The sequence below is a fragment of the Microtus ochrogaster genome, unplaced genomic scaffold, assembly GCF_000317375.1.
Source record: "Microtus ochrogaster isolate Prairie Vole_2 unplaced genomic scaffold, MicOch1.0 UNK16, whole genome shotgun sequence".
Classification (NCBI taxonomy): domain Eukaryota; kingdom Metazoa; phylum Chordata; class Mammalia; order Rodentia; family Cricetidae; genus Microtus; species Microtus ochrogaster.
The window spans coordinates 3,138,529-3,156,872 of NW_004949114.1; the positions used below are offsets into that span (position 1 = coordinate 3,138,529).

General features: G+C 48.5%; 3 protein-coding genes across 7 annotated transcripts in view; 1 reads left to right on the forward strand and 2 right to left on the reverse strand.

The window, feature by feature from the left end:
- The first annotated feature begins 9,049 nt into the window (after positions 1 to 9,049).
- On the forward strand, positions 9,050 to 9,574 carry Dpm3 (dolichyl-phosphate mannosyltransferase subunit 3). Its single transcript, XM_005367164.2, has 2 exons — positions 9,050 to 9,103; positions 9,225 to 9,574. The coding sequence occupies exon 2, from the start codon at positions 9,230 to 9,232 to the stop codon at positions 9,506 to 9,508; it is 279 nt and encodes a 92-aa protein (XP_005367221.1). The 5' UTR covers positions 9,050 to 9,103; positions 9,225 to 9,229; the 3' UTR covers positions 9,509 to 9,574.
- A 721-nt stretch (positions 9,575 to 10,295) lies between these two features.
- Positions 10,296 to 12,737, reverse strand: Slc50a1 (solute carrier family 50 member 1). Of its 3 annotated transcripts, none has more exons than XM_013353752.1 (6): positions 12,632 to 12,737; positions 12,263 to 12,340; positions 12,034 to 12,157; positions 11,303 to 11,464; positions 10,745 to 10,864; positions 10,296 to 10,672 (listed from the first exon to the last, which is right to left on the reverse strand). In XM_013353752.1, the coding sequence occupies exons 2-6, from the start codon at positions 12,322 to 12,324 to the stop codon at positions 10,571 to 10,573; spliced, it is 570 nt and encodes a 189-aa protein (XP_013209206.1). In that variant the 5' UTR covers positions 12,325 to 12,340; positions 12,632 to 12,737; the 3' UTR covers positions 10,296 to 10,570. The 3 variants fall into 3 exon arrangements, with proteins under 3 accessions (XP_013209206.1, XP_005367222.1, XP_013209204.1); XM_005367165.2 differs by having other exon boundaries at positions 12,589 to 12,717; XM_013353750.2 differs by having other exon boundaries at positions 10,565 to 10,686; positions 12,589 to 12,717.
- A 1,276-nt stretch (positions 12,738 to 14,013) lies between these two features.
- Efna1 (ephrin A1) overlaps positions 14,014 to 18,344 on the reverse strand; it is a 7,263-nt gene continuing 2,932 nt past the window's right edge. For all 3 annotated transcript variants that reach the window (XM_013353748.2, XM_005367167.2, XM_026789220.1), the window contains exons 2-5: positions 17,458 to 17,753; positions 15,178 to 15,243; positions 15,013 to 15,063; positions 14,014 to 14,886 (exon numbers count right to left, since the gene is read on the reverse strand). In XM_013353748.2, the coding sequence (XP_013209202.1) occupies positions 14,774 to 14,886; positions 15,013 to 15,063; positions 15,178 to 15,243; positions 17,458 to 17,656 (429 nt within the window). In that variant the 5' untranslated portion in view covers positions 17,657 to 17,753 and the 3' untranslated portion in view covers positions 14,014 to 14,773. The remainder of the gene's footprint in view (positions 14,887 to 15,012; positions 15,064 to 15,177; positions 15,244 to 17,457; positions 17,754 to 18,344) is intronic.

Sequence of the window (18,344 nt, forward strand, 5' to 3'; positions counted from 1 at the left end):
TGCACACATGTATGCATGTTCACATGTATGTGGGTAGGTGTGCACACATGTATGCATATTCACATGTATGTGGGTGGGTGCACACATGTATGCATATTCACATGTATGTGGGTAAGTGGGTGTGCACACCTGTATGCACGTTCACATGTATGTGGGTAGGTGTGCACACCTGTATGCATGTTCACATGTATGTGGGTGGGTGCACACATGTATGCATATTCACATGTATGTGGGTAGGCGGGTGCACACATGCATGCATATTCACATGTGTGTGGGTAGGCGGGTGCACACATGCATGCATATTCACATGTGTGTGGGTAGGTGTGCACACCTGTATGCATATTCACATGTATGTGGGTGGTTGGATGTGCACATGTATGCATGTTCACATGTATGTGGGTAGGTGCGCACATGTATGCATGCAAGGGTGGAGGCCCAGTGTTGAAGTCTAGTGTCTTCCCCAGTCTGTCCTACCTGTTTACTGAGATAGTCTCTCACTGAAGCTAGAGGTCACAGACTCCCAAGTCAAGCTAGCCAGCTGGCCCTGGGACTCCCTTGTCCCTGTTTCCCGGGAGCTGGGACCGCAGGAGGTTACCATGCCTGCCTAATTTTTAAATGGCTTCTAGAGATCTGAATTCTGTCCTCACACAAACCCTTTCTCCACTGAGCTGTCCCTAGCTCAAAACCAACAGTCTTTAGCACTGGGTTCCAATTGCGCTGCCCGTGCAATTGTTCAGGATTTACAGAAAGTCCCATGATAGAAACGAGGCTCCTGCTTTATCCTTTCAAGGTCTGTGGTCATGGCACACTGGAGTCATTGGGCTATCCTGTGTTTTGTGTCTATGCGAACTCAGAAACAAAAGGTCAATCAGTGTTTTGGCAGATCCCTTCTTTCTTTGTCACTGGAGTAACTGTGACTTTAGCTACGCTGGAAAATAACACCAGAAATTTTAGTTGGAGGCCCCTGGAAGCAATAAATCAATTGCTTCAACTGATCAACTTCTGATCCTCCTACCTGCATCTCTCCAGTGCTGGGATTGCATGTGGATCACTGTGCCCATGGATGTAGAACCAGGGTCTCATGCGCAGTGGCAAGCACCGAACCCACTGAGTTACATCCCTGGCACCAAGAGCTACATCTTGATTCAGACAGCTCTGAGATGTAGTTTGAGCTCTGACGCTGAGCAGGTGAGTGTCAGGGGCAAACGGAGTGACTTCCCCACGCTTTTGACTCCTTGACTGTAAAATGAGACTAATCATAGCTACCTGGATTATAGTGTTAAAGATTCAAATTAAATCCTGTGGGAAGCCTTGTAGCTGAGAAATGTTTGTTTCTTAGATGATGACAACAGCTGTTTTGGTGGGGGTAGCAAGGTCTCACCTGATAGACAAGTACTTCGACACTGAGTTACAGACCCATCAGGAATGTATTTTAAATGATATTAACTTATCTTTAAAAGGGGGTGGGTAACCAGAGAGACAGCTCAGTGGCTCAAGTGCTTGCACTCAGGGTGAAAAACAGGGTTCAGGTCCTTAGAACCCACAAAAAATGCCAGGTGGGTGTGTTAGCCTGTCTGTGATTTCAGTCTTAGTATGTGGGGATGGGGATCCCCAGAGCAAACTGGAGGGCAAGACCACTAGCCACGTGGTGAATTCTGGGCTCGAATGAGTAATGCTGCCTCAAAGAAGAAGGTGGAAGAGCAGTAGAGGATTCCTGGCATCACTATCTACACACATACACACATGTTCCACACACTATCCACACACACACTATCCACACACATACACACACGCTTACACATGAACACATCCATGCACACAGACACACAGGAAAAAATAGAGGAGGCCTTTGGGTAGCTCAGTGCTAGAACACAACCTAGCACTCAAGAAATCCTGGGTTGAACCCCAGTTTGAAAAACATGAGAATGGTAGGATTTTGAGTAAAGGTTGCTGTTTATGTGGTGCATAAGCTTCATCAGCTTGTTAGGACAAAAGATGGGCCTTTCTCAGCACCAGGGAACAAGCACCGCACACCCTTCACACTCGAACTGAAATCATGGATCTCTCCTGGTCTCCAGCCTGCTAGCACACCTTCAGGCTTTGGATTTGGCTGCTTCCACAATTGCTGAGCCAATTCTTTAGAATCAGTCTATCAGTTCCTTTCTCTCTGTCATTGGTTTTCTTTTGTGGGAGAACCCTGACTCATACACTGTTTTCACAAAAGGAAGGAAAGGCTAAAGTAATCTGCTCGCGACTACACAATCTTGGGACTGGCAGGGCAGCATGCTGTCAACGCTCACACTCACTGTTCCCATGCCCGGGGCTCCCCTGCCCCCAGTTTAAACATTTTTAAAAAATTTAAATTACATTAATTATTTTAAATGTATTTATTTTTATTTTATGTGCTTTGGTGTTTTACCTGCATGTGTATTTGTGTGAGAGTGTCAGATCTTGGAGTTACAGACAGTTGTAAGCTGCCATGTGGGTGCTGGAAATTGAACCTGGGTCCTCTAGAAGAACAGCACGTCTTAACCATTGAGCCATCTCTCCAGCCCCATTTCTTCAATAAGATTTTGTTTTGTTTTTGTTTTTCAAGACAGGGTTTCTCTGTAGCTTTGGAGCCTGTCCTAGAACCAGCTCTTATAGACCAGGTTGGCCTTGTACTCACAGAGATCTCCCTGCCTCTGCCTCCCGAGTGCTGGGATTAAAGGCGTGCGCCACCACCGCCTGGTCAGTAAAATGCATTTTTAAATTACATTTGTTTGTGTGTGCTATGGCATGCCTGTGGAGAAGAGAGGACTAACTGGGAGTTGGTTCTCTCTTTCCACTATGTGGGTCCTGGGGACAGAATTCAGGTCATTAGGCCTGGGGCCAAGCACCTTTATTTACTGAGCCATCTCACCAGCCCTTTTCCTGTTTTCTGAGATGGAGTCTTACTATCTAGTCCTAGCTGGCCTGATGCTTGCTGTCTAGCCCAGGATGGTCTCAGTCATATGGCAATTCCTTGTCCTTGGCCTTCTATGGGATGGATGTACACAAGCTCATCGGGCTTCCCACTGCTTGATATAGCAAATATTTATTTGCTTGTCTCTGTCCTAGCACCATCCACTGCATGGAATCCAAATCCCCCACACTATCTGAGACTCTCCTTCCCTAGACCTTTATCTGTTTCTCAGTCAATAGAACCCATCCTTAGGGGAGATGTCACATGTACTTTATAGCTTGGTGACCTCTGTATGACAGAGACCATACCAGATCCTGGGCCATTAAGCTATAGATTTATCTTTATGGAAGAGGTCACTTGTACATTACAAACAAGTTTTATTGTAATCACACTCTGTGCACACAGGATTGGGATAACTGTTACTAGGAATTTTTTCCCAGAATTACAGTACTTAGCTGCGTCTAAATAAACTGCCTGGGTCAGGCTCTAAGAGTTTGAATCAACACTGTCTAACGAAGTCTGCTGAACCTGATTTACTTCTTGCCTTACCCAGATTTGCTCATGGCGTGTGCAGAGACCCACATAGGTCAATCAAGGCAGCGCCCAGCTACACAGCTTGGCGCACTGGGCTTTGCTGAAACTCAGCTTCTGCCTTCAGTCAGCTTGAAAACACTGAACTCAGACGAGGCAGATGCCTCTGCCAATGGCCCAGGTCTGTCTCTGGCTCCTTCTTCCCTCCTGTCATCTTTTCCTGTCTGGGTGCTTTAGGTTAAGTTCCCCAGAACCCCTGATTCACCTGAGCTCTTTCCCCATCAGTACTACATCTTTGATCTGTCATTTCCCCATGAAACCTGGCTGTAATCTTCCCAGCGTGTGTTTTTGTTGATTATATGTATGACTGTTGTGTTGTCCCTAGGAAACTGTAGGTATCTCAGGGCAGGGACAGATACAATCTGACTATCTGGAGCCCTCCTGAGGGACTTAGTAATCTCTGTGGCACCTGTGGGTGCCTGGATGCAGGTCATAGGGCAGACCACTGACTAAGTCTTCACCTCCAACATAAATGCACTCCCTGCCCCCCCTCCAGCTCCTGGAGGTCGTCCTGAGGGCCTTATGCATGCTAGGCAAGCTCTCTATGACTGAGTTATATACCCAAGCCCCAAATACAAATACTTTTTGAAAGATTTATTTATTTTTATGTCTGTTCTTTGCATGCCTGTATATATGAGCACTTTGCCTGTGTCTAGTGCCTGTACAGGACAAGGGAGAGAGACATCACGGTTGTGAGCCACCATGCAGGTAGTGGCCTCTGCAAGAGCAGTAAGTACTCTTGACCACTGAGCCATCGCTCCAGCTCCATGAATATGTTAAAACATTTTTTTTTTAAAAAAACCCTGTTTTTATTAAGCTGGGTGTAGTAACAATCGCCTTTAATCCTAGCACTCAGGAGTCAAAGGCAGGAAAACCTGCATGAGTTTGAGGCCATCCTGGTCTACATAGAGAGCTCCCAGACAGCCAGGACTCTAGAAAGAGACTCTGTTTCAAAAAAAAAAAAAAAACAAGTAAAAATAAAAAAGATTTATTTTTATGATGTGTGGTCTGTACACAGGCATCTGAGCTCAGAACAGGGCTGTGCATCCTGTGGGCTATAGTTATAAGTAATTGTGGTCTGGCCGACGAGAGTGCTGGGAACTGAACCCGGATCCTCTATAAGGGCAGTATTGTGCTCTTAACCACTGAGCCATCTCTCCAGCCCCCTAACACAACACAGACACTTTTCAGGGGTTTTAATTACCTGATCCCAGCCAGTTTTTCAAGCTTGTCTCCTACTATTTCCACCCCATAAAGCATTCTCTGTCCTGGAGACAGCTGCCAGAGTTACTCAACATGAACTGTCCCATCTCCGTGTGTGTGAAGGCTGTCCCGTGGCTTTGTATACTCTTCCACAGTCCGGTCGAGTTCCTGGGCCTCCATGAAGTCCTTTTCCTCTGTCTTCTGGTTAGGAGTGTACATTCCTCCTTCTTCACCGACTACAATAAGGAACCCTTTGGTTTAGAATGTTTCCTTCTAAACCCAAGCTAGACAGGTAGACAGTGCCAACTGCCACGCGCTTAGCCCTGTGCAGAAGGAACTGCCCTCAACCAGTTCTGAATGATGACGGGGGAGGGTAGCGCGGGTTCATGGTGAGGCTTTAGCAGGTGTCACCCTTTCTTTATGTGTATCTGTGTTTTGTCTGATGTATGTCTGTGGACTGTGGGCATGCCTCGGAGGCTAGAAGGTGCTGTGTGCTGTGGAACTGGAGTTACTGATGGTTGTGAGTCACCATGGCTGCAGTAATGTTAGGCCGTGTCAATATGAGGTTGAAATCTAACTTAACCTTCTTTTTAGATAGTAAACTAGTTGCAGATGTACTTGTTTTGTTTTTGGTCTGGGGAGTGAACCCAGGGCCTGTCACACTTCTGCTTCCATGGAGACTGAGGCACACCTCTAGTCCTGCAGACGTTCCCCCAACAAACCATCTTCTTAGCCAAATTCTAGCTCTACCATGATGAATTTCTTCCCCCTTTTTTATTTTATTTATTTAATTAATTAATTATTTTATATGCATTGGTGTGAAGGTGTCAGATCCCCTGCAATATCTTCATACAGTTGTGATCTGCCATGTGGGTGTTGGGAATTGAACCCGGGTCCTCTGGAAGAGCAGTCAGTGCTCCTAACCACTGAGCCATCTCTCCAGCCCCCCTTTTATTTTTTAAAATCCATTTATTTATTATGTATGCAGTGTTCTGTCTACATGTGCACAACCTGCACACCAGAAGGGGGCACCAGACCTCATTACAGATGGTTGTGAGTCACCATGTAGGTGCTGGGAATTGAACTCAGGACCTCTGCAAGGGCAGGCAGTGCTCTTAATCTCTGAGCCATCTCTCCAGCCCCTTACTTATATTTCCAAATAACATATGGTTATATGATTATTTTTCCTTCTTTCTGGTTTCTTTTATTGTTTATTTTTGGTGATATTAGGGATTAAAACCTTTGTGCCTTGCCGTGGTCTCCTAATAGACTCTCGGCCATAGAATGGGGATCTAGTTGTCATTAATCCTCATTTTCCTACACACTTCCCTATTACCTTTTTAATTTCAATGTATTCTAATTTTTAGCTAAACTAGTAATCAATTTTTACATTGTTATTGGTGTGAAAACTGAGCTCAGGAGGAATGTAAATAGTGCTAGCCTGGGATACATAATGAGTACTAGGCTAGCCCAGTCAGAGCTACAAAGCAAGGCTATTTAAGAAAACTTAAAAGAAAAAGAAAGGAAGGAAGGAAAGAAGAAAGGAAGGAAGGAAGGAAGGAAGAAAGGAAGGAATGAATGAATTCTGAGGAGAGAAAGAGGAGAGCCAGAGGAACAGTGGGTCAGCTCTGAGACTTCATCACCTAGAAATGTCAGAGAAGCAACATGAAGTCTCACCAACATGAAGCCTAAACAGGACCACACGAGTAAACACGCTAAGACGGAGCAGGGAAAGCTCATGAGGTCTCAACCCGAGACAACTACAGACGACTACGGAACCTCAGAACAGGAGAAACAGCCTTCCAAATGAGCGCGCCAAACGTCAGTCCTAGAAACATACAAGTAACACTACAGTGACTGAACTCAGGAGTGCGAACACACACATACACATGTAACAACAATTAAAGAAAGAGCCTGGGGCTTGAGAGATGGCGCAGAGGTTAAGATCATATACTGCTCTTGTAGAGGACCAGTGTTCAATTACTGTCACACACGTTTTGCTCATAAACATCGGTAACTCCAAGTCAAAGGGGTCTGAGAGTCTCTTCTTACCTCCTTGGGTATCACACACACCACGCAAACACACACAGAAATACACAAGGTGTGGAAGTACATACCGGCACAACATGGATACGCACAGAATATAAGCCTAAAAGAATTAAAGAGAGGCCATGCATTTGAAAGAGAGCAATGGAGCGGTTGAGGAGGGGAATGAAGGGGGAAGTGATATAATTATACTCTCAAAATTTAAAAAACAGCCTGGCGGTGGTGGCGCATGCCTTTAACTCCAGCTCTTGGAAGGCAGAAAGGCGGATCTCTGTGAGTTTGAGGCCAGCCTGGTCTACAGAGCGAGCTCCAGGACAGCCAGGGCTACACAGTGAGACTCCATCTTAGAAAATAAAACAAACAAAATGTTTTGAGGCTGAATCAGGAATTTGTGCCAAAACTGTCACTCTGTAAAATTTGGTTTGTTAATTAAATTCAAGGCCACAGGGCTAAGACTCCTCTTTCTAAAGTGATAGACACCAACTCCAACCCCGCTATCTGAAATCAGTTGACGGAAACGGCACATGCTACTCTTCTTGCCTGGTCGTCAGAGCAACGTTGGTTACTTTCTTTTCTTTTCTTTTTTTAAAATAATAATTGCCAATAAACAGTGAAGACTTTGAGAAAGTAAGTTTTTTTTCTTGTAGACATATATTCCATTGGGTGCCAGCTCACAAAAATGATATGGAGACTTATTATTATTTTTAAAAAAAGTATATTTGATATGCATTGGTGCTTTGCTTACAAGTATGTTTGTGTGAGGGTGCCAGATCCCTTGGAACTGGAATTACAGACAGTTGTGAGCTGCCACGTGGTCCTCTGGAAGAACAGCCAGTGCTTTAACTGCTGAGCTGACTCCCCAATCCTGTGGATCCCTCTTTGATATACCAAGGTAGTCTGGATTTCCACATCCAGCTAAAAAACTTTGAACAGTGGCTCTTTGAGCATCACAGTCTGCCTTTATCTTCACTTTCTAGTTCCCAAGTGGACCTTCAATCCACTCAGGCCAGAGTTTCTCTTTTAAATCAGGATCTTATGTAGCTCCCATTGGCCTTGAATTTGGAATAATCCTCCTGTCTCCTAAGTCTTGGTGTTTTAGGTGTGTGCCATCTTTTCCTGGCTTAGTCCAGGACTTCTTTTTTTTTTTAAATATTTATTTACTTTTTATGTATACAGTGTTCTGTCTGTGTGTATGTCTGCAGGCCAGAAATGGGCACCAGACCTTATTACAGATGGTTGTGAGCCACCATGTGGTTGCCGGGAATTGAACTCAGGACCTTTGGAAGAGCAGACAATGCTCTTAACCACTGAGCCATCTCTCCAGCCTAGTACAGGCCTTCTTGACCCACCCCCCAACTCTTCTGCTTACCTTGAACCCTACAGAATTGCTTCAGGCTGGGTTTGGTAACTTGTAATCCTAGCACTTGGAAAGTAGACACAGGAGTATCAAGAGTTCAGGGTCCTCAGCTAGGCCATGCTCTAGGCCAGCCTGGAGTCATTAGCCTCTGTCTCAAAGCAAAACAAAACCCAGGCTGGGAAAATGGCTCAGTAGTTCAGTTCTCTTGAGCAGTTTCACAGGATCTGAGCACCGATGTCACCCAGCTCACAACTGCCTGTAACTCCAGCTCAGGGGATTTTATAGGCTTGCCTGGCCTCCGCAGGCACCCGAATGTATATAGCATGTGCTCACACAGACACACATATGCACACGTAAAGACGTTAAACCAAAACGAACCCAAGATCAAACAACCCCCCCCCCCCTCTTGTTTGGTTTAAATTGGAATTCTAAAGGCAACTCTTTATCTTATCCTGCAGTGGTCCTTTCTTCTTTTGTTGCGTTCCTCTGGAATCACAGGTATGTGGCATTCCGACCATGACTAGCCTGTTTCTTTCAGATAGGGTCTCAAATTGGAGTTCAAAGTCATCCTAAATACTTAGTAAAATCCTGTTTCAAAATAAAAAGGGCTCAGTGGTAGAGTTGATCTTCAGTGTTTGGTGGGAGTGTTGGAAGAATGATTTAATAGTTAAATGAGTGTGCTCTCTGCGCTGGAGAACTGCAACATTTGGCCTATCCTCAAACTTTCCACAAGTCCCAGTCAGTCCAGATCTGGGTGCCCAGGAAAACAGCGCAAAAACGCCTCTGGATTTAACCTGCAATTTCCGAAAGAGCGCTCTGTTACCTTCCCGGACCTGAGCGCGCCCGGAAGTTCCCCAGGCGCTGTCCTGAGAACTACAGTTCCCAGAAGGCAGTGCGGAGGAAGAGCAATAGTAGAAGAGGACTTCCGGACGCTGATGCGGACCTTAACGCGACGCCCAGAGGTACGCTTAGGTGGCGGGCTGAGTGGAAAGTGGAAGAGGGTGGCAGTGAATGGGAATGCTTGTCAGATGCAGAGCGGGCAATGGTCGATAGGATCCTCAACCTAGATTCCTCTCCTTGCAGCGACCATGACGAAGTTAACCCAGTGGCTTTGGGGACTGGCGCTCCTGGCCTTTGCCTGGGCTGCCCTGACCATGGGAGCTCTGGGCCTGGAGCTACCTTTCCCTTGCCAGGAAGTCCTGTGGCCACTGCCTGCCTACCTGCTGGTGTCCGCTGGCTGCTACGCCCTGGGCACTGTGGGCTATCGCGTGGCCACCTTTCACGACTGCGAGGATGCCGCCCGAGAGCTGCAGAGCCAGATCCTGGAGGCCCGAGCGGATTTAGCCCGCAGGGGGCTACGCTTCTGACACCGTCACCCACTCCGTCCGCACATCCTTCCACGTTCCCCATTAAAGTGCAGTTTTTCGTTTCTAGCCTTGTGTATCTTGTGTATTGGGGATTAGGTAATGGGGTTCTATATATCGGAAGTCAAGAAGCGGAGGCAGGAGAGTCACCTTCTCAGGCTTTAGCGTTGCATGTTGGTGGTGTTCTTTTTCTTTTCTTTTTGAAATAGGGTCTCATATATCCATGTATCCCAGACATATGTCTGAGGATGCCTTTCTCTACCTCTGCCTGACATCCCTAATTACAGGCAGAGGTTTCATGACTAGATTACCTGTTTGGGGATTGAACCTGCTGGACTTCAAACATGTAAGCCCTCAACTGAACTACATCCTCAAACCTGTTTTGTTTATCTGTTTGGATGGTTTTACTAAGTAGCCCAACTTGGCCTACAACTTGTGTTGCTCAGACTGCCCTCAACCTTGTAGTCCTCCTGACTCAACCTCTTTGTTTTGTTCGAGTTTCTCTGTGTAGACCAGGCTAGCCTCAAAGTGAGAGATCTGCCTGCCTCCACCTCCTGAGTGCTGGGACCACCCGGCTCTGCCTCAACCCTTTAAGTGCTGGGATTATAGGCTTCCCACATAAGGCTGTATGTATACCCAATTTCCATTTTTTTATAACCTCCAAGTTTTTGTTTTTTCCTTTTTAAACTGACTCCAGGTCTTTGTGACTTCTAGCTCTGTCAGAGGCCAGTCACAGACTCAACAGACTCAGCTTGTATCGAGTCAGGAAGGCTGAGAATCGTGGAGAAAGCACAAACCCTGCGGGCAGGGGTGGGGGACACTTTATTTTAAGGTACTACAGTCTAAAGATACCACCTCAGCCTCCAAAATGAGAAAAGATAATCTCTTAAAATGCGATTTCATCCCATAGGTCCCATCCAATCTATGTAAAGGTCTTTCTTTGATCCCTCTAGTTTCAAAATCAACTTTTTTCCTCACAACCCATTGCATCCGTGGAATTGGTCAGGAGGACCAGCAGAAACAGGAGCTCTTTTTGGTATCAAGTGGGCCCTACGGCGCCTGTGGTCAGGTCTGCAGAAGGCGGTACTTCCTGTCGTGCTCTGGGGGATACTTGCAGAAAAGCCCAAGGCGGATCAAGCTGGTAAGGACTCCGGGAAGGTTGGGCACCTGCAATCACAGAGCTGCCATGAGGACAGGGACTGTTTGCTCGTAGACTCCTCGTCCCACCTGGGATCTTACCGTGATGTATGGGTCTCTGAGGCGAAATCCATAGATGGACCAGGAGGTGGAGGAGAGGAGGGTGGCAATGGTGAGTGAGAAGGAGAGACGCTGGGTTGATTTAGTCTGAATGATCTTAGCCTAGGGCAGAAATACCCCTGGTTCAGGTCCACATTATCATTCCTGAACCCGTGCCTAGGAATTTCCGTGGAAAAAAGACCCAAATCCCTCTGCTTTTTCACCCAGCCCTCTCCTGCACCCTGTGCACCCACCTCTACTGCCTGGCCTCCTTCCAGGAGCTGGGTCTTCCTCCCTCCCCCCTCTTTATTTTATTTTATTTAGTTTTTCGAGACAGGGTTTCTCTGTGGTTTTGGAGCCTGTCCTGGCACTAGCTCTTGTAGACCAGGCTGGCCTCGAACTCACAGAGATCCGCCTGCCTCTGCCTCCTGAGTGCTGGGATTAAAGACGTGTGCCACCACTGCCCGGCCTCCCCTCCCCCCCCCCCTTTTAGAATATCAGCCAGTCTCTGGCTAAGGTAACCTAGCCCTTCTCTCCCCACCTCTTGGCCACCGCACTCACCAAGTCAGCCAGTGGCGAGAGGTACATGCTGATAGTAAAGACACTGCAGAAGAGGCCTAACTGCTGAAGCCGGGCCTCCAGGTCTGGCACCAGAAGCCAAAAGTAGCCATAGCCAAGGAGAAGGAGCCCCAGCAGGGCCGCAGTCTGCAGGAGCATAGTGTGCTGTGGAGGAGAAGCAGCTTACTTAGGCTACACCAGAACATGATTTCTCTGGTGGGATTGCTTCGTCCTTTCTTGGTCCATGCTCTAATGGGGAAGTCAGCTTTCACCCCAGCTTCATGCCAGTCTCTGGCACCAGTTACTTGAAGGAAATCTCAGCCACAACACTGGAGGTCTCCAGGGAAGGGAAAGTTGATCTTTTTTTTCTCTCTCCCCTTTTCTTGTGAGCCTCACTTATACAGTAGGAGACAAATGAATGTTTCTGTGATTGAGTGGGAAAGCAGACCTAATGGCCATTCTTAGCCCCTGGCCCTGGCTCTAACTCTAAGGGACCAGAGACAGTATATAGTCCCCTCTCCCCAGCACTGACACTACTAGGGAAGCCACCAGCCTCGTGAACAAGAGGAGGGCGGGTAGCTGTGAGTGCATTTTGTAGGCTTCCTGGGAAGGAGAACCAGAAGGGCCTTCTAAGAAAAGGAAGTAATGCCATCCCACTAGTCTTCCAGGAAACGGTCTGCTCTGCTAACGCGGCAGGGCGTGGAGCAAAGGTGGGTGCAAGGGTGGGCCTCTACCTTCTGAGGACTGTAGTGCAGGTATGCCAGGATATAAAGAGTCTGAAGCACGGCACCCACGGTATTGACGATGATGAGGGTCCCATCTCCCTTCAAGACGCCATAACTCAGCCAGCCCAGGTTGCTGTGAGGGTAGGGATTATGGTCCAAGGGGCTGAATGTGGCAGGGGGGTCCCCAGGGACCTCTTGCGCCTCCCTCCGCCTTTCCCATCACAGCCAATATTCTCACTTGACATCCGTGGTGAGAAAAGGCAGGAACTGGATGCTGTCCACGCTCCGTGTCCTCTGCATGTGCCTGAGGTCCGAGCTGGAAGGGGACCCAAAGGGAACTGTTAAGAATGGGTCCTCGGTGCTTGTCATCCACCCTGAACGACAAGCAGATCTCCTCCCTCAGGCTGACGGGTCAGCCTCTCCCTAGCGCCCCAGATCATCCAGCCCTATTCCACTTTCATTCTGGGTTCCAGACACAGCCAATAATTGTAGCCCCGTCTCTTGACCATTTTCCTCTCCTGATATCCTGGTCCTGTCTCCAGCCCAGTCCACCCGCGCTCTCACAGGCCAGTGGAGAACATGCCCAGGGTGAATAGCACGCAGGCACCGGAAAGGAACGAGTCTGCCACGCCGCCCGCCTCCATCCCACCGGAGTTGGTTCCCTCGCCCAAAGCTGTACACTAGCTGTTTAGGTTCAGAGCAGGCGACTGCGAAGCCCCGCCCTCCCCTCGGACCTGCGCCGGAACCCGCCCTCGCCAGAACTACACCGGAACTGGGGCCTCTGCCACACCAGCGCTGAACGCTGGAGGGCTGGATTGGTTCCCGAGCTTCCCCTTCGGATGGCGCTTAATGGTTTTAGTAGGGACCGCGCATTTGTCCCCTACCGGGCTCCTCCTCACACTGCTCACTCCTTGATGACCACCAGCCTCAATGTCTGTTCCCACAAGACCTTGTATGCTAGAAGGCAAACACCAGATTTAGTCTCCCCCAGTCTTCAGCACTCTCCAAATCAGAACCTTGGTTACTCAGCTTTAGAAAGTTTCCCCTGGAGGTCATTAAAATCCTTTTAGCCTGTCCCCTAAATCCCAGGAATTGCCAGGAATTGCCATCTTTCTTCAGATGCCCTTCCTGTCCATGGACAACCCTATGCGGCCCCTGTTCAACATACTCCCTACTGGGAACTTTCCCTCCCATCCGCCCACGCGGCTCTGCTGGTGGGGCTGCGCACATGCTTCAGCTGGCATCTAGCTCCTGACTCACCCAGACAGCGTGAGTACCTGTATGGTAGCCAAAGCCCTGTGCTTGAGGCTGAGGTGAGTGGGGTAGAGTGGCCAGGAGGGGAAAGCATTTAGAACGGGGTGCGGAGGGGATCCAGCGCACTACTACAGGGAATTCTGCAGAGCCTTCAGAGGAGGAAACACCCTGTGGCCTGGTAAGAAGCATGTCTTTTTAGAAAGAGAAGTTAAACCAAGTTGTGTATTTTATCTACCCCCCATCCTAGTCATTTACTAATTTTGTCTTTTATTTACTTATTATTTGTGAGACAAGGTCTCACACTGTAGCCCAGGCTGGCATCGAAGTTTTGACAGTTTTCTTACTCAACCTTCTAAGTGCTGGGATTCCAGGCTAGCGTCATGCCACGGCTGGAATCTTTGTGCTGCCAAGAAGTGAACTCAGGGCTCACACACACTACGCTAGCACTCCACTTCTTGAGGTGCTGAGGAGCGAACTCGAGGCTCACACACACTACGCTAGCACTCCTCTTCTTGAGGTGCGTTCCCAGTCCCTTGTTTTTGCTTTTGAGGCAAGGTCTGAGTTGCCCATGCTTATCTCAAGTTTGCAATCTTCCGCCCTCAACGTAGCTGGGATTCTAGGTGTGTACCATAGCAGCCCCGATTGTGTCCTGCATAGCTCCTGCTGTGTGTGGCAGAGTCTAACACACAGTAGGGACTCTGTGATCATGAATCGACATACAGGGGCAGAAAAACATGTCCAAAAAAACCAAAAACATTGCTTTATTATGATCCAAGAACACTGTATAAAAAAAACCTCCAGTTGTAGAAACGAGCAGACGCAGCACATTTATATCCAGACACTGTACATGTGGGCCCTGCCCTTTTAGCTACATCCTACACAGACGGAACACATGGGCACTGCCCTTACAGCTACACTCTCAGCATAGTCCTCGTGTTGGCACAGCTCCAGGGAATGCTGCCCGAAGGACGGGGAGGATGCAGTCGGTGCCTGGCTACAAACCTCTCTGGCAGCTCAGCAGGTGGAAATCTTGCAGAGATGCTGGGTCAGCCCAAGCATGCAGCCTCTCCTGTACCTGGCTCCCACACAGGAAACTGTCTCAAGCTTTCCCTTCAGTCAGTTCATCTGGACATCAGTTTCCTTGGAAGGGCGTCTTTAGTGTCTAACTGCATGACCTCAGGCCCCCAGCTCATCTCCCACTGGGCCCTCTAAATGGTCCAGGCCCACACAGCTTGTTTCTTTGGCTTAAAGGTAAAAATTGCAGGGGAAGGACCTCCCCCTCTTCTTTCTCCATCCCTCTGAAGTGGAGGCAGGAATGGCACAGTCAGGCTGGTTGAACTCCTTTGGGTTGAAACCCTTAATCCTGAGCCTTCTGAGGCTTCGGGGTGGCAGCTTGAGCATGTAGTGGGAGTGATCCCCAGGGCTGGAGCTTTGGGGTGCTTCTCCCTGCTCCGCGGCCCAGTTCCAATCCTTAAGCCAGGTGAAGCATCCACCTTCACTGAGTTTGCAGTAGCAGCAGCGGCAGGAGCAGCACAGCCCAGACCAGTGGGAAGAGTCGGGGGGCAGCACTGTAACCGATGCTGTGCAGGACCTGAACCTCCGGGTCGTCTGCAGGTGAGAAGGCAGAGACAAGGTAAGTGGCCCCGCTGTTTGCACCACCTTCCAGCCAGCCCCTGGGTGGCAAAGGAGCAAACCCTTCCTGTGACCCAGGCCCACTTGGCTCTAGTGCCCTACCTGCTAGAATTCTCTTCTCCTGTGAATTGGCATGGGCATGAGGGCTATGAGCTGAAAGACAAGAATGGTAATAGATCAGGTATCCCTACAGAGGCAAGGAGGCAACTTCTTCCCCATCCCAGGCTCATGCTCAGCAGGGAGGCACCCACAGGGCCTGACACTCACTGATTTTGCCATCGACGGTCACCCTCAGCTTCAAGCACTGGTTTTCTTGATGGTAGATAGGTTTGGCTGTAAAATAAATCCATAGGATGTTAAGGAAAGAGCCTTTGCTAAAGATATGATTTCACATATGACTCTGCTTTCTCAGTGCCCTGTTTACTTAAATTTTTTTTTTTTTTGAGACAGGGTTTCTCTGTGGTTTTGGAGCCTGTCCTAGAACTAGCTCTTGTAGACCAAGCTGGTCTCGAACTCACAGAGATCCGCCTGCCTCTGCCTCCCGAGTGCTGGGATTAAAGGCATGCGCCACCACCGCCCGGCTAAAATTTATTTTGTATTTATTTAAGACAAGATTTCACTATGTAGCACTGACTGCCCTGGAACTCCTTATGTAGACCAGGCAAGCTTTAAACTCACAAAAATCTACCTGCCTCTGCCTCCTGAGTGCTGGATAAAGCATCCAAACCATATACAACCTTTATTATTATTTATTTTTAAACCTTGCTTTCTTCTTCTTTAGAGTGTGAAAGACGGAGCACAAATGTTGGGGGTCAGTTCTTGCCGTCCGTCTGCCTCTGTACTGCATGTCAATAAGGCTGTAAAAAGAACTCTGCTTTTCCTCCCTCTCTTTTTTTAAGACAGGGTCTCTACAAACTCCCTGCAGTTCTGAGATTGACTCTGTAGACCGGGCTGGTCTCAAACTCAGATACACATGCCTCTGCCTCTCAAGTGTTGGAATTAAAGGCTTGGGCCGCCACACCCCACCAATGTTAATTTTCTTGTCCCTGCCTCCCATCACCAGATAGGAGTGCTGGGGTTACAAACGTGTTCTGCTGTCTTTGCCCTTTCCTGTGGGCTCCAGGGCCATGGCAGCCGGCACACATGGGCTCCAGACAGGATTCAGGTTATCAAGTTTATGCAGTAACTGCTTTCTTATTTTATTTATTCATTCATTTTATTTATTTATTTATATTTTGGGTTATCAAGTTTATGCAGTAACTGCTTTCTTATTTTATTTATTCATTCATTTTATTTATTTATTTATTTTTTGAGACAGGGTTTCACTGTGTAGCCCTAGCTGTCCTGGAACTCCTTCTGTAGACCAAGCTGGCCTCGAACTCACTGCGTGCTGGGATTAAAGGTGTGCGCCACCATGCCCAGCCCCTATTCAGTTTGTTTTAGGCATGGTTTTACTCTAGCCCACATTGACCTGAAACTTTGTAGCCCAGGCTACCCTTGAATTCACACGAGTCCTCCTATCTCAGTCTCTCGAGTGCTGGGATTATAGTTGCGAGCCCCCATGCCTTGCCTAATCTTGATATTTATTTACCTTCAGTTTTTGCCTACTTTCTGATCAGTGTTCAGTCATGTCTCTTATTCTCCGGAACAACACGCAACTTTAGCAGTGGTAGTGACAATGTCCCTCTACACATCCCATTTCTCATAGCTCCCAGCCTGAAGTTGGGTGAGGTGTTCTTAGTGTAATTTCCCTTCCCTCCGGCCATTTTCTACTGTGCTAGCCTAGACCCAAGCAGAGAACAAGCCCTGGATCTAGCCTTCACAGAGCCCTGGACCTTGTAACTCTCAGGATTCATCAATGAGTCCTGCCACCCTCAGGACGAAGTATAAACGCCTAATAGTATTTCGGTTCCAAGAATCTGTCCTATCCACTTTTCAAGCCCATCACTGTATTTTTCGTATGCCTCTTATTTCGGGAGCTCTAGAAGTGGTCGCCCTCCCATGGCGCATGCGCCCTCCTCTCAGGCCTCTCATTCAGGGAGCTCTACAAGTGGTCACTCTCCCTTGGCGCATGCGCCCTCGTACGCCTGTCATTCTGGGAGCTCCAGAAGTGTTTGCCCTCCCATGGCGCATGCGCCCTCCTCTCATTCCGGGAGCTCTAGAAGAGGTCACTCTCCCTTGGCGCAGGCGCCCTTGCACTGTCATTCCACACAGTCTTTGCTGTCTTTGACCTTGGCAGGCACACAGGTCATTTCCCCAAGTGCCCCGAGTTCACGTCAGTCACACCATACTCTTCTACTGGCCTGAAGATTTATGTGGGTTCCTTCCCAGCTTCCTCGAGGGCAGGGGCTAGGAATATTTTAGTTATTTTTGTGCCCATGTGCCAATCTGAGTGCCTAGCACACACCTGAAGCTTGTTCCACATCTGCGATATGAATGAGAGAAAACTGAGTTTGGATCTGGAAGGGGGGCGGGGCTCTATGTTACTTGACCCAGGCACATGCTGCCGGCCACTAGTGCTCTGTGACCTGTCCCTTGTGTACTCACAGATGTAGTAGTAGCTGTGCCCTTCCTTGAACTCCTTGCCCAAGGTAAAAGGTGTGAAGCGCTGGAATTTCTCAGAGAGCTTCTCCGGGCCATGCTTGGCACTGGGCTGGTTGCACTTCCAACGGACTTGGTCCTTGGACTGGGGCTGGCACGCCGCGTACTCGGGCTGCTCCACCATGTACAGTGTATACCGCTCCATGGCAGCCTCCGCCACGGAGTCGTCCTCGTAATGTGGGCAGATGATGTCGAGGTAGTCGTTCAGCCGCACGTGGACGGTGTAGTCCTCCTCCCGGAACCTGGGCCGGTGCAGAGAGAGGGAAGCAGTTCACTCAGAAGTCAGGCCGGAGTCCAAAGCTTCCAATTGGCCACACATCATCCCTTACAGTTCACACTGGAGTCCCAAAGAATTTCCCCCCAAATCTTAACTCCCAGATTTTCTGATCTTGATCTCTTTCATCTTTCTCTACCACCTTCAACTGTTCCCTCGCTACCGGCATCTCTTACTCCTTCTCCAAATAACATCCACTAAATATCTCTCAGGCACCGAAGTACTTTCTAGAACACTCAGGTATTTGCCCAAGGATAGGTTCTGTTTCCCCAGGTGATTCTTTAAATTCCAGGAAACTTCAGTCTGGGCTGTTCTGGATTCAGGAGCCAAGCTGGGTCTCTCTCTGCTGTTGCTGCGCTCCTCATCACACTCCTGGCTTGGCTTATCTCATCCTGTCCCTGTTGCAGAGTTTCAGATTTCCACTACCCTGCAGCACCCAATCTCTGGTCCAAACCCAGACTCACAGATAGTAAAACCATTATCAGGTGATTCAAATCTCCCTTTCTTGTTACTCAAATTTACGCCCTGATCTCCTTGTCCCATTCCCTCAGAGCACCCC

Bases quoted from the DNA above. Each gene is read 5' to 3' on its own strand.
- Slc50a1 (XM_005367165.2), bottom strand. From the start codon at position 12,668: ATGGAGGCGGGCGGCGTGGCAGACTCGTTCCTTTCCGGTGCCTGCGTG. The intron at 12,341-12,588 runs GTGAGAGCGCGG...GTCCCCTTCCAG, and splicing joins GGCATGTTCTCCACTGGCCT to CTCGGACCTCAGGCACATGC. The intron at 10,865-11,302 runs GTGAGTGCGGTG...TTTCTGCCCTAG, and splicing joins TCTCGCCACTGGCTGACTTG to GCTAAGATCATTCAGACTAA.
- Dpm3 (XM_005367164.2), top strand. From the start codon at position 9,230: ATGACGAAGTTAACCCAGTGGCTTTGGGGACTGGCGCTCCTGGCCTTT.